This window comes from Pipra filicauda, unplaced genomic scaffold (assembly GCF_003945595.2).
Source record: "Pipra filicauda isolate LSUMZ 115617 unplaced genomic scaffold, ASM394559v2 scaffold209_size2725305_pilon, whole genome shotgun sequence".
Lineage (NCBI taxonomy): Eukaryota > Metazoa > Chordata > Aves > Passeriformes > Pipridae > Pipra > Pipra filicauda.
In genome coordinates, this window is record NW_024104320.1 from 1435160 (window position 1) to 1449724 (window position 14565).

The 14565-nt window shown below is 40.9% G+C and overlaps 1 protein-coding gene across 9 annotated transcripts in view; it reads right to left on the reverse strand.

Moving 5' to 3' along the window:
- The window catches only part of ITSN2 (intersectin 2), a 91149-nt gene that overhangs the window by 12456 nt on the left and 64128 nt on the right, over positions 1-14565 (reverse strand). For 8 of the 9 annotated variants that reach the window (XM_039380959.1, XM_039380961.1, XM_027749255.2 and 5 more), the window contains 6 exons: positions 14292-14356; positions 13395-13561; positions 13061-13106; positions 12766-12887; positions 11891-11987; positions 9540-9731 (listed from right to left, as the gene is read on the reverse strand). In XM_039380959.1, coding sequence (XP_039236893.1) covers positions 9540-9731; positions 11891-11987; positions 12766-12887; positions 13061-13106; positions 13395-13561; positions 14292-14356 — 689 coding nt within the window. Of the gene's footprint in view, positions 1-704; positions 4345-9539; positions 9732-11890; positions 11988-12765; positions 12888-13060; positions 13107-13394; positions 13562-14291; positions 14357-14565 lie in introns of those variants that run through there. The other variant, XM_027749258.2, reaches the window with a different exon arrangement.

Sequence of the window (14565 nt, forward strand, 5' to 3'; positions counted from 1 at the left end):
TTAGAGGTCTTTTCCAACCCTAATGCTTGTGTGATTCCATATAAACTGCATTTTTAAGGAAATATATTGGTTTGTTTAGAGTTTTGGGTTTGTTTTTTTTTTAAGGGGGTTAGTTGGTTGTGTTTGGTTTTTTGTTTGTTTGAATCCCAAGCCAGTAGATATGGCTGGGAAAAGCAAGTAAGCCTTGGGGTTTTTTTCCCTGTCTCTTATTTTCCCAAGCTGCCATAGGAAGGCCACATCTCACCTTCAGGACCATGGGCTGGCATTAGAACAGTCCCTTCAGTACAGCCAGGGAGCAGCTGGTGGCATCATGGGACACCACCCATAGCCACTTACAAGCTCTGCTGGCACGTGTAAGGCCAAAACACTTGTGACACACTCCTGTCACTGCCTGGAGCAGCCTCTGTGCTATTGAAACCCACAAAAGGAACTAATCCAAGAAACCTGTGGCCATGGAAAAGGTGGTTTCCATCAGGCCCTAGGAAAAATAACAGAAACTTTTGTCCAATCTCCCCTAATCAGTAAATGCAGGATACTCTCTCTGCTACAATAGAGGAAATTCATGATTCAATTTCCAAGAGGTAAAAAGCAAGACCAAGTCTCTCCATCACAGAGCCAGGCAAGACAATGCTTGTACCGAGCTATTCAGTTGGGAAAAAAAATCCTCCCCAGAAGGACAAAAAAACCACAACAGACAAACTAGATCCTTTTATGTGTCCCTTTAATAAAATACATTTGCATAGTTATCTTACAACATCGTTTAAAACCAAGGATGAACAATTGCCTCATGCTAAGCACAGCCTGCATTCGCATGTCTCAACAACCATCCCTGCACACGGACACTCAAGCTTGGGAAGAACAACAGGAGGGATCTTAAGGCAGCACACACCATTACACAGCAGTTTTATTGGTTCATTACATTGAAGTAGCACAACCCTGCAGCAGCTCCCACTGCAGGCCAAGGATTGCCCGCATTCCTACGAGCAGACTTATTTACAGGTGTTTCCAACCCGGCTCAAGGAAATCACACAGGGATACAATCTGACAAAGCATCGAGATGGCAAAAATATTCAGTGACTGGTAGGAGATGTTTCAGTTATTAGTGTGTAACTTTTTGATGGAGCTTTATGCCTTCTGTACTCCTGACTGCACCATTAATCACATGGAGAAAGTGCTCTAGATGCTCTCAGCCCTCACCACCACTGACTCCTTGCACAGCCCAGCCCTGAGACCGGGTCCCAGTAGTGGCACAAGACCTTCCTTCATGGATCCAAGTCTGGATCAGGAACTAAGCTTGTGTAAAACTAGGCTTGTTGTAGCTTGTTAGTCCATTACATAAACCAGACAGTTACAGAATTAGGAAGTGTTTTGGTACCTGTCCTTGTGCATTTACAGCACTGTTCATGTTCTCACCCCAATGACACCAGGGCCCCTGTTCTCTGCTAGCCCACAGAAAACAACATTAAGCAAATACTACACTGCAGGCAGCAGCATATTTCACTTTCCATGTTGGCTCCAGTGATACCTGTTAACCTTGTGTGGCTCTGAGCAACATTTAAACTCTCAGTTCTTGCCCGGGAACTATCAGTTAAACAAAAAACTCTATTTTCCAGCTTGCCCTTAGTTCCACAGCCAGCCTTTTTCACCCAAATCAGGGTGATTTTACTTGGCTGGCTGGGATGACAACCTGAACTCAACTCTGTGGACCTTTAGCAACAAGGGGTGGATTGCACACAACCAGAGAAAAAAGTAGCATTTTTGAAAGAAAAAGTCTGATTTAAACCCAAGCTTCTATTAGCTCCACCTCTTCATTGATACAGAACATTAATTAATAATAATCTTGCCATAAATACATCCTTGCCATGGTCTTTCCCATGGATGACCTGATGTGTGTATCCAACCCTTTCTGCATCAATGTGCAGGAGAGCAGAGCTCTCAGGTGATTGTGCTGGAGCTGTGCTAGACAGACTTTTGCAGTAGAGACAAATACTGAAGGCAGGGACTGAGTCTCTTTCAATCAGCATTACTAATATGTGTTGTTATTATCTTTGTTATTACAGTTAGAGAATTTAGAGCATACTCAGTTAATACTGAAACACAAAAAGGTAACTGTGAAAGCACAAGATGCTTCACTTTAATACTCTTCAGTTCTAATTTAGAGGCAGCAGTTTCAATAATTTTCAATGCTCATACCTACATACCCAACAACAGGGCTCCCTGTGTGAAACTTTACCTAACAGTGCCCTAATCTCCAATTGTATCAGTTAAAAAATGTGTAGCATGCCAGCTGCTTTTGGAAAATGCCACATAACTATGTCCTCAAACATGCCAGAGAGGATGTTTTTAGTTTTTCAAAGACCATTAGTAGCAATCTGGCATTCAAGGAAAACTGACTGAACATTGGGAAGTCAGTGCAGCTCAAATCCCACAGGTTAACAGTGCCTTTTAGAAATGAGATAATTTGGAAGGTCACCCAATTCTCAGACTACAGTGATTGCTTGATGCCACTGGTGCAGCAAAAGACGCTTCAGTCTGTATTAAACAGGCCTTTCAAGACAGAAATTCAGAGAAGGCAATCCTGGATCAGTAACACATTCTAGTAGAAACACTTGAAATGTAGTTTCATAAGGAAATCAAGTCATCTGGAATAGTCAAAGGATTATCTAGCACATTATTTGCCTACAACAACGCAATTTCATTCTATAACAGAATACTGGTTCAGACAAAATACATCCAGAATAAAAACCCATTTGTAGTTTTCTGTAGGCACATTGCTTAGTCCATATTGCACAGAAGATACATCTCTGAACTAAAGGGCACATATACATTATTTGATCAAGTATATTAAATACATAACATCGAGATTCTGGAGAAAGGCTTTTAAATTTTTGCAATTGGACTAACCTTTTCCTGATAGTACCTTCACAACATTCATAAGTGTATATATATATATGTCTCTGTAGTAAACAAGCAGTGTTTTGTAAACATTTCTGATTGCATAAATGACCTTTGCTGTTTCATAACCAAGTTTGGGAAACCAACTACATTAAATGCCGTGTCTATGAGATTTCTCCTGTTGCTACAAGAGCACAGAACTATTTAATCAGAGAAGGCTGCAATTAAATTAATCCTTTTATTTAAAGGGGAATCAAGGTTATAAGTCCCTCCTTCCCTCCAAACATTACAGTAAGACATGGGCACCATTACTGCACCTTACTGGTGACACACCAGGGCTGTGAAGGACCACCTTTGGGCTGAGGAGCACAGTTCCATTCCTAAACCCAAATGCTCTGCTCTCAGCTCCAAGTGTCACTTAGTGTCTCTTTTCTGGCAACACCTCTGTATCGAGGTTAGCTGTGCACTAAGGCTGCTGGTTTATTCACCAGAAGGAAGAGCAGCAGCTTTCAGACAGTACTTTGAGTCACTGCAGAGTGCAGCCAGACACAAACAATTCTGTACCATTGACTATTTAATGAAGGGGCAGGGAAAGGGCCTGGTCACACAGAGGCTGTGTAAGTACTTACTGCAGCAACTAGCACATTTGCCAAAACTGAAAGCAAATATGAATTATCAGCATAAAGTATTTAAAGGAAGGAGGTTGTTTAGGGATAGAATGTATTGAGCCAAAACAACCTGAATTCCTGCCACAGTACTACTGTGAAGGAAGAAAAAAATTAAAACTATCCTCCACTCTATGCTTAATAGTTCTTTCCCCAGTTAAAAAGGGTTTTAAAAGGCTGGATGGACTGCACCAGATCTAACCCTTAGATTCTGTAGCATATTTGTAATCACAGTGACTATCAGCAGCAGACAGGTAGGGTTTGTTTCTGGATGAGCCATGTAGGCTGTCAATTTTAAAAGCTCAATATGTAAGAGATTAAATCAAGTCCATTAGAACAATAATCGGTGAACATTTTAATTCTGCAAAATATGTACATTACAACATTAAAAGAACACAACTGCCCATTCAAAACAGCTCAGATAAACTGTGCAAATAGTGGGTCTTTGTGTGTCTGCAATCCCACCATGCAAAAGATAACTTGATATGCATGCTAATAACTATGGTTATCAATACCAAAGGAAATACTAAAGGAAACAAGAATGAACAGCAGTGAAAGCCACACAAAGACCCACTATCCTTTCTGCTTTTACAAATCAACTGAAACTGTAGATCAGAAGAAAAAAAACCACAAAAACCTAATTTCTTGATTGGATCTAATGTTCAAACGAAGCAAAAGGATTGTGTCAGACACGTGAGCAGGGCTGGCCACCCTGCCTCCACGCTAGTCAAACTTGGATAGTGGGTCTCTGAGGTGCTTTCACACTGGAAGACAACATTGGGTCCTAAAAAAAACAAAAAAAAATGAAGGATAAAATGAACATAAATTTGAAGAGTGAAACATATGAATTATATGGACAAAGACAGAACAACACCAAAAAGGTCAGAAAGGAATGATGAACAATTCAACTTTCTGAAAACAGACATCATGAGCTTCCACCTTTGCAATTTCATATTTATAAACACACACAGATTTAAGTACTTGTGACCAGCCACTGCTGACTCTGAAAAACCTCTGTAGCTGATTCATTTGAAGAAAAAGTTGCTTCCCAAGGAAGACTTCTGTTATGTAGACTCAACACAAGGTCAAGCCCCAGGGGTTTGTTTTTAAAGGCAATGGCAAAATTCCCTGACATTTCAACAAAACCAGGATTTCTCCTGAGAAACTTGTAATGGGACATTAGAAAATCAGATAAAAACTAAACTTGTATAGAAAAGCCTTGCTGGAATTTGTTCATATAAATTAACACATAAAAATTTACCTGTTTGACTCTCTTCAAAGCCTAAAAGAAATTAAAGCCTTGTCTCCAGTAACATGTGTCCATGGAGCAGGATGTACGACATCCCTCAATTCCCCATCAGAAACCAAAGGCTACACAGTCTGAAAAGGCACTGACTGCAAAGTCAGGCTAAAGGCAGAGGCGTGACATGGGCTGCAGCTGCACATACCTTGTGGGCAATCCAGAGACTATTCCATACCCCAGGACTTCAACCTGGAAGCTTTATCCAGCCTGGCTGACAATCACCACATAGTTTTAGAAATACAGAGTCAGTATGTCACTATGAACTAATTGACTGACTTTGATCTTTGGTAAAGGGGTAAAATTCTGCAGCTGTTGAGTTAAATCTTAGAATAAATTATTAATCTTCATGAGATAAAAAATTCACATAGACCTGCAACAGGCAACACCTCAAAGCCATTGATACCATGAACTCTTACTCCGTAAAGAGAAGTTACTTGGCAAGAATTAGAGAACTTCAAAATGTGTGTCTGTATATAGACACAGAAATGCACCCACCACAACCACATCAACTCAGAAGTTGTTTTCTCACTATGAACACTCTTGAAAATCAGGCAGCTTCACTCCCTAGACAGTGTGCACACGAATTACCGATGATCTTCTCTGCATGAAAATAGACTTCTGGAAATAAAGAACCTTGATGGTGAAAGGACAGGGCTTGCCTCATGTCTCTAATACGTCACATCTATAAGTGAGGTTCGGGGAGCAAACCAACTAAGTAGATATAATGGTATTACTATAAATACCAAGTTTGTATCTAAGGAAATTCACACCGTTGTCATACATGCATCAAGAACCGTCTATGGAGAGAGGATCTGTGCCCAGTCTCACCACCTTTTGCCATGGCACTGACAGAAGGCAGAGCAGGCAGGTTTAAATGGGGAAGGAGGTGGCTCTCAGGCTATAGAACTACTTGGAGCTCAGGCCTGAGCACACATAGGAAGTTACTCAGATGAGTGAGGAACTGCAGCAATGCTGGGCTATGGAAAGGAAAAAGTGTGAGCAGAAACACTAACAGTACATTACTGTGAGAGTTGTGAGACACTGGAACAGGTTGCCCAGGGAGGTTGTGGATGCTCCATCCCTGGCAGTGTTCAAAGCCAGGATAAGTGGATAACGCCTTCAGTAACTTCTACTGGAAGATGTCCCTGCACATGGCAGAGGGGTTAGAACTAGATGATCCTTAAGGTCTGTTCCAACCCCTTAACATTATATGATTCTACTAGAGTAGGAAGAACTGGCACAACATTCAGCTCTGTGAAAGACCAGCCTCACAGAGGGAGATGAGGCACCTCAGCCAGGACGAACCAGAAGCCTCTCTGCACACTGAGCACAGGTGTGTCCACTTGGCTGAGCTGTCCAGCTCTCAGCAAGAATGACTCTGAAAGATTAACTGATCTCTAACACTAAAAGATATCAGCAACCAAGTGTGCAAATGTAGCTGGAGCAGCTGTCTTGCCTCTATCTGAGGTACCTGAGGGGAGAAAATCTCAGCTAAAAAAAATATAAGGATAAGGTTCTCACTGTTCTCACAGATGAGAAGACAAACTGAAAAAAGCTGTCTCACTGAAAAAGCCAAATAATGAGAGAACAAGTTTCCAAGAGCAAGGCAGGTAAAGGCTGGTTGAAACAGAATTATCTCCAGACCAGGCTATTGAAAAGAACTGTAAAGTGCCAAGTGCACCATGCCTATCCTGCCTTACACATCCCTTAGGGAAGAATGGGAAGAGAACCTGGTAGATGTGTTCTAGGTAGGTACTGGCAACACAGAAAACATCTGATCCTGAATGGCTGAGCAAGCACTCAAAGAACAGAAGACTCTGACTCTGTGCATATTTCTTTATTTTAAATATATAGCTGTATTTTGAAACTTCTTGTTTATTCTTTATGATAGCTTTTGTGCAAACATTAGAATGAGGGCTATTAAAATGTCATTAAAACACGAGCAAGTCTAATCATCACCAAGGCTACTGAGAACACAACTCAACGATTCCTTGTTCTGCAGTCACCAGGTATTTTAAGAGACCTGTTGACAAACCTACAATGACCTGAATTGATTTTCTTTCTTTCCTTGCAGAGACCCTGTGTCAGGACGTGCAGCCACACCACGAGGAAAAGTGAACTTGTTCTGCTCAGGGAGTTATTTCAGCAACTTAAGAAACATCTCGCTGACCTCAGTTCCTTCTTTGCTAGGGAAGTTTGTCATTACAGCTATAACTAGTAACTCCCAGAAAAGACTCTGGATACAAAGCTGGTCCAGATAATAGAGTTTAAATTTGAGGGAAATCGAGAATTTTCATAAGCAGCAAACCTATTTCAGTAAACCAAATCTGCCCACTGCCTTTCTAATGCCACTGTATTTGATCATCTAGAAAAGACGGCGGGAGACAAACTGCTATTCATCAACAGAAACATTACAATACTCAGATTAGCAGTTCTTTAAAATACAAGGCATTTTTAAAATCACATTCTGTCATATCTCTAAGCTGGTCCCTAGAGGGCCACATCAACACTTCTGTGGGAATAGTGATTTCTCAAGAATACTAGTGATAGTTTCTGCACTGTGTTTAAACAAGAGCAAAAAATACTGTAAGGAAATTCCAAGGAAGTTTGGAAATTGAGTCAGTACATATTTAAATATTCCTCTGGTTACAGAAGAATGGTACAGAACTGGCTTACTGCTAACACAGCTGACCAGCAGCAGCTCAGCTGAAACCTGGGTAATGATATCTGCACAATGCTGGGTTTGAGTTAACAAGCCACGCTGGTTGTTTTGTGCAGGCTCTGGGTTTGAAGCAGCATTTTTCCTGAAGTTTCCAAATGCTTACCTTTTAATGTCACAAAAGAGTGGCAAATCCCAACACAAAACTGATGTATAACTTAGCTTATTTGAAATACTCAGAGAATTAAAAAAAATACATAAGTTCAACATACTCTTCATTCACCAATAGGTGGATTTTGTAGATCTGATTCATAGACAAAAGTTTAGCAACCAGATACAGATGACCAGGTGCACATCTGCTCATGTGACTGACCTTTCTGAAAATACTTTCAAAGCACAGCCACAGTTTGATGTGGATGGAAATGTTTTTATCCCGCAACACTGAAAACTAAGGAAAAGTCTAATGCCATATCAGCAAATAATGAGACAAACTTATCATATCAGAAGTTTCCAATTACATTTTGATCTTAGCACAGCTTTTGCTGAAAATCAGTGCTATATGATCACCTTGAACTTATCAACTTGGCCACATACCTGGAAATGGCAACACACCTGGGGTGACAAGCTGTTCTCTCTGTAATTTTTGAAAATTCATGAAGTTCTACTACTTCGCCAGAATCGTAATTTTATAGCCCATCTGGGTGTAGTCTATACTATTTATTCAAAACTGAGATTTGTAAACAAATTAAAGCTTTCAAAGGACCACTTTAATGATTTAGCCTTGTCTAATCAAAAGAATGTAAAGTTCAATCTAAATGCAGAAGTTTTTGACATCCCAACCACACTGGCCAGAGGCATTTAAAAAAAACCCCAAAAAAACAAAACCCAAAACAATGCGTTACCAAAAAATGTGAGCACAGAAGTAATTTAGCTAAAAAGAAAACCTCAAAAGAAAGATGCACACTCTGTTTTGCCCAGGAACCATAACAAGCTACCCAGGGAAAATATTTTAACTTTCCCATCCAAGCTGTAACCTTCATTACGAGTTTGTGAATCCTTCTGTAAGAACGCAACCATGTTGATCAAACCTGAAGTGCAAACTGGTCCTACACACAAGCTATAGGCTATTAAGAGTGAACCTCAACCAGACTTGCAGATAAAAAACTCCTAATGAAGCCAAGGGAAAAACAGCAAGTGAAGAGACAAGACCTATCATGTCAAAGGAGCAACTCTGGCATCGGGGTATGTTCCCAAACTCCCTTGATTGATATAAAAGTTGGTTTAATTACAGGATGAAAAGCTGAGGGAGTGAAAATGGTGGTAAATTTCTCTGTGGAGAGGGGCAAAAAAATGGGGTTGCATGTGCGTGGGACACCAGAAACCTTTACTGTGTTTATGTTCAAAAAAGGCACAGAAAATACTGACTGCCAGGTGCACAGTTTAGCCTTCAGTTCTCAGCATGCCGCTGGTAATTTTCAGCTCATGTTTTGATTACATGTTGTTTCTCAGAACTGGACGAGAGCTGGATTGCTGGGAGTCAGGACATGGGCATTTACCACAGGATAGACCACTTGCTAATGTCAGTATCTTTTTCCTATTGTTTTTATGGTTATTTTTACTTAACTTATGTTAAAATGACTACAGATACTTTTTGTAATTTTATGAAGCTCCAGCAAGTTCTATAATTGGAGTATGCCTGCACTGCTTCCCAGCCCGTGTTAGTTATCAGCATCTTTCTTGGAAGGGGAACTCCTACCAAATCCAGTATTTTTAGCTCATCCTCACAGTCTTGCTGTCACACACTGGCTGGCTGGTAATGTGCTTGCTGTTTGTAGGTTAAATAGAAAAGGGTTTAAAGCACTTAGTACTATTGCAAAGTATTTAAAGAAAGAGTATTTAAAGTACTAATCAATTCAGCTGATGCCTGGAACTACAAATCCCAGACACAAAGCAAAACAACAACAATGCACCTTTGAAATAAAGTAACAAAATTAATCAAAAAATAAAAGTTGCTTACACTGCTGACTTGGATCGGAATCCGTGGTCATCTTCACATAGTTTGAGGGGAAGAGACCTGTCACACCACTGATTTCTCCTTGCCACCAGTCAGCATCATCTTTGTTCAGTACATTAATCAGCTGCCCCTTGGAGAAGCTGAGCTCATCCTCATTGTTCGCCGTGTAATCGTACATGGCTATCACTTGACACACTATGAAGGAAAAAAAAAATAGTAGAATAGAGTTATACAAGTATTAAGACTGTTTATTCTGTGTTTTACATAACCATAGGAAAGGAACAACAATTTCACATACACAGTTACATAAGAAAAATACCACACGAGCTTATCTTGATGTGGAAATTTTTTTCTTTTACATTTTTAAAATTGAGCCAGACAGTAACTTTTATTTCCACGTTGTATATCTATGCACTCATATAATGAATGGATTGAGTTAGTATAGCAGCTATTGACTTTCTAAAAGCTTGTGAATATAATCAAGTATTCTTCCATTTCTTTTACTGGCTGAAAAGAAAGTGAGTTTGATTATGTTATAGCAGATACTTGTGAGAAAAATGTAGCAAAGGAAGAGGAAATGTGAGTTAGCTAATCCTGGGCTGCTGCTTTAGTCACAGGGAAGTTCTGCCCAGTAAAACCCAGGAAATTGTTGTATAAGCAAATCATAACTGTAGAGAACAGCACAATTTAAGCATGAAGAACCAAAAGAGCTTCCTTTCTGCAAAATAATCTCATTTGTACCCAGACATTCAAATGGAAAAATTGAGTGAAAATTTGCTGCTTAGTCTCCCTCCTTATAAGGAGCAGTGCATGTTATTCCAAGTTATTTGTCAATGACTGCTAGCTCTCTGTACGATTTTTGCTAGCACTTGGAAACATGGAGTTTCCAAATGAGAAGAGTGTGGCTCTTCAGTGCTTTTAGCAAAAACAAAAAGCTCTTGCCATAGAAATCTGTAAGGGTCAGTGTCCATCTTCTGAATACAAACACCTTTGTATGACTGAGACTTTCTGCTCTGAGGTGTGCAGAAGACAGTACATGTCAAGGAGGGAGTCTATGAAGAACTGCTTTGATTACAAAGTTGTGAGATTTTGCCTCCTTGCTCCTGGAGGAGCTGAATGGACAAGACTGCCAAAAGACACAGATTCTGACTAGAACTTTACCTGCACAGTGATACCACAATCAGATATGGGCATGTAGAGGGTTTGTGCGGCCAGGTTTTGGCACAGTAGGGGGGGCTACAAGGCTGGGTTCTGTCAGAAGATGCCAGAAGCTTCCCCATGTCCGACAGAGCCAAGGCCAGTTGGTCCAGGATCAAGGCTGAGCCCATCAGTGACAGTGGTAGCACCTCTGGGATAACAGGGATAAGAAGGGGGGAAAAATTCTGCAACTGCAGCCAGGACAGAGAGGAATGAGAATATGTGAGAGAAACAGCTCTGCAGACGCCCAGATGAGTGAAGAAAAGGGCAGGAGGTGCTCCAGGTGCTGGAGCTGAGATTCTTGTGCAGCCCATGGTGAGGCAGCTGTGCCCCTGCAGCCCACAGAGGTCCATGGGGAAGTAGAGATCCATCTGCAGCCCGTGCAGGAGACCCATGCTGGAACAGGTGGATGTCCAAAGGAGGTTGTGACCTCACGGAAAACCCACACTGGAGCAGGTTTGCTGGCAGGATTTGTGACCCTGTGGGGAACTGACACTGGAGCAGCCTGTTCCTGAAGGACTGCACCTCACAGGAGGGATCCACATGGGGCAGTTCGTGAAGACTTGCAGCCCATGGGAAGGACCCACGTTGGAGAAGTTCATGAAGGACTGTCTCCTGTGGAAGGGACCCCACACTGGAGCAGGGGAGGAGTGTGAGGAGTCCTCCCACTGAGGAGGAAGGAGAGGCAGAGACAACATGTGATCAACTGACCACAGCCCCATTCCTCATCCTCCTGTGCTGTTGGAGGGGAGGAGGCAGAGAAATTGGGAGTGAAGTTGATCCCAGAAAGAAGGCAGGGGTGAGGGGAAGGTGTTTTAAGAGTCAGTTTTATTTCTCATTACCCTACTCTGATTGGTAATAAATTAAGTGAATCTCCTCAAGTTGGGTCTGTTTTTGCCCCTGTTGGTAACTGGTGAGCGATCTCTCCCTGCCCTTATCTCAACCCACGAGCCTTTTGTGGTATTTTGTCTTCTCTGCCCAGCTGAGGAAGGCAGGGATAGAGCAGCTTTGGTGGGCACCTGGAGTCCAGCCAGGGTCAACCCACCACAGGCCATCAAAAACAGCACTAGGCTTGTTATGTAATTCAGACTAATACCTGAACAACTGAAATAGTTACATAAAATACTCTAAATGAAATACAAAGTCTTTTATTTCACCTGAGGGAGCAGCAGATGTGGTTCTTTCACTGCTTGGACCCAGTAGCTTCACATGGCTGGCAGGGAACCATCCTTTCTGTCTCTTTTTCCCTCTTGCCTGCAAATGTTTACAATGGTTATTACACAACTGAAAAACCAAATAGTCTATAGACTGGAAAAATGCAACAAATAGGACACACAGTTCTGTGAACAAAAGACAAGTCAGGCTTTCAAACACCTACTAAATACTAAACAGATTTCAAAAGGAAAAAATCTGGCTAAAGGATAAAACAACCCAGTTGGAAAAAAGCTGCACCCCAATATGTTCTGGCAAACATGTTTATCCAAAATTTTCAAAGTGCAAATTTCAGAGTAAAACTCAATTGTAGGGCCGAAAATTTGTTCTACGAATATTCTACTTATGCATCAGGAGTCTCTAATGAAGTTAGGGGCACTGTTACATGACACTTTTCTTAAACCTAGGTGGAGAAAGGAGAAAAGTGGGAACAGCCACCTTTGCAATAAACGAGTTTCCAACTCCAACTTCCAAGAATGTCTTTTCTTTCATTAGAATAATTTTACAGTTCAGGGTTTTACCAATTAAATCCTAAACAATTTATTAACTGCCAACTTCCCTCTCTCCCCTCCCATGGCTATATTCAGTGACAGTTTTACTGTTTTCTGTGACCAAAAAACCCACCCCAAACCAAACAGAAAACCCCCAGCAACCTAAGGTTTAAAAGAACCTTTTTTCCCCTCCCTTGGTGAATCCAAGATGAAAATAACTTTCTGGCCAGCTTTTATACAACTTTATACTTAGTTGTTTTTTTTAATTAAACCCAAGTGCACCTCATTGCCATTCATGAAGTCACAATTATTTCTCCTTGAATAACTACCTGCAACTCTCCTTGCCACCATCCACTGGCATTTTTCTTCAGGATAAGTATTAGCTGTCCTGGAGCAAGACTGAGCTGTTCAGTCCCTGATGCAACGTAGGCAGTAGTAACCTGAGCAATTTCTGAAAAGAAAACATACTAATTGCATTTGTTATTTTTTCACTGCAGCAAGAGCTACATCCACAGTAATATCCCAGTACATAATGTGCAGCTAAGAACATGAGCCACACTGATATGAACCAAAATGCTCAGACACTTATGAAACAGTCTTAAATGTTAAAATGTTACCACTTACCGGGTTTCTTATTTATTGTTCCAGTTTTGCCAGCATAACTAGAAGCCTACAAAGACACAAAACCCACCTTTTAATGTGCAGTAAAAAAGCAGAGTTTATTCTAAAAGCATGTGGAAATTTTAATTTTGAGCCCGCACTTAAGAAAACACCATGCTGCATGGACAAAGGCAGTGTGACACTGGCTACAGCACTCATTTAGCACTCAAGATATCAAGGATTTTCTTTTCTGTCAAGCATATTAGCCTCTGCTTAAAATCACTACCTAAGAGCCAGGTGTCAACAGAATAAAACTGAGAGAAAATACCGTGTGTTAATTCTGAGAACATGAACTCACTTCTGGATCCTTTGGTCTGACATAATTGGAGGGGAAGATTCCAGTTCTGCTATCAATGCTCCCGGTCCACCATTCCCCTTCCTTCTGGGTCACTAGGATTTCCTCACCTTCCGTGAAAGTCAAGTCACCGGGTTCAGAGCTTGAATACGAATAAAGGGCAACGTACTCTGTGCAAACAGCACACAAAGGAGGGGACAACAGTTTCAGATGGGGGATAAAAGTACATCAGGTGCAAATACAGGGATATCAGCATTCACCAGCGTGTTCATAACATGGATCATATCTTCACAAGCCTGTGAACTGACTTATCTACCTGCTTGACTGCAATCCCATCTTGCCTCATGCTTACAACTCTTACAGGCAGCACAACTTTGTAATGAAAAAACACAGGTGCAACTAAAATATAATCAGGAAGCATGGACATACACTAGATTATAAGGTTAAGAAAGTGCTTCCCAAACAATTTTTCTGCAGTAATATTCGCTTTCTCCACTTCTTACTGATTTTAAGAGAATGATTCACACTCGGAAGAGTAAAAATCCATTCTGATGTCTCTGTAGTACAACAATAACACAGCAGAGAACAGCGGGAAGAGAACTTAGCTTATAGCTATGAGACATATTTAAGTTTTCAGAAATATATTAGTGCTCGAGCAAAAGTCTTAAAAACAAAACCAAAACCCAGGCCTGTGCTCAACCTGAATTAGTCACAATTTTAGAAGTCTCATATCAGTTCCTATTTTGTGAGCCTTGTATCAGCAGCTCAATATTTGCACTGTGTCTTTTGGACAAGCACCAAAATGGCTGCACAGCAATTCCTCTCAAATGAAAGTATACCAACATGCCATTAAGCAGGAACAGACTGTAGCATTAGTTGGCATGTTTCATGCTGTCTTACCCTCTCCTGCTGTGTAACACTGTGTATTAGGCCTTTTGTTTACAGCTGCATAAATAGCTTCTGGTCTGCAGAGAGAAAAAAGAAAAGGTTTGTGTAACTAAGAGGTTGATCAAGAACAAATCTCTCAATTAGGATGATCACCAAGCTCACTTTGGTGATCTCAGAGCTGGTATTGACTCTGAATTAACTGCAAAGACTTCCCTGACTGTCAAACAGTGACAAGTATTACTGATATTTAGTATATTAAGGACACCCAAGAGTACACCATTTAAAA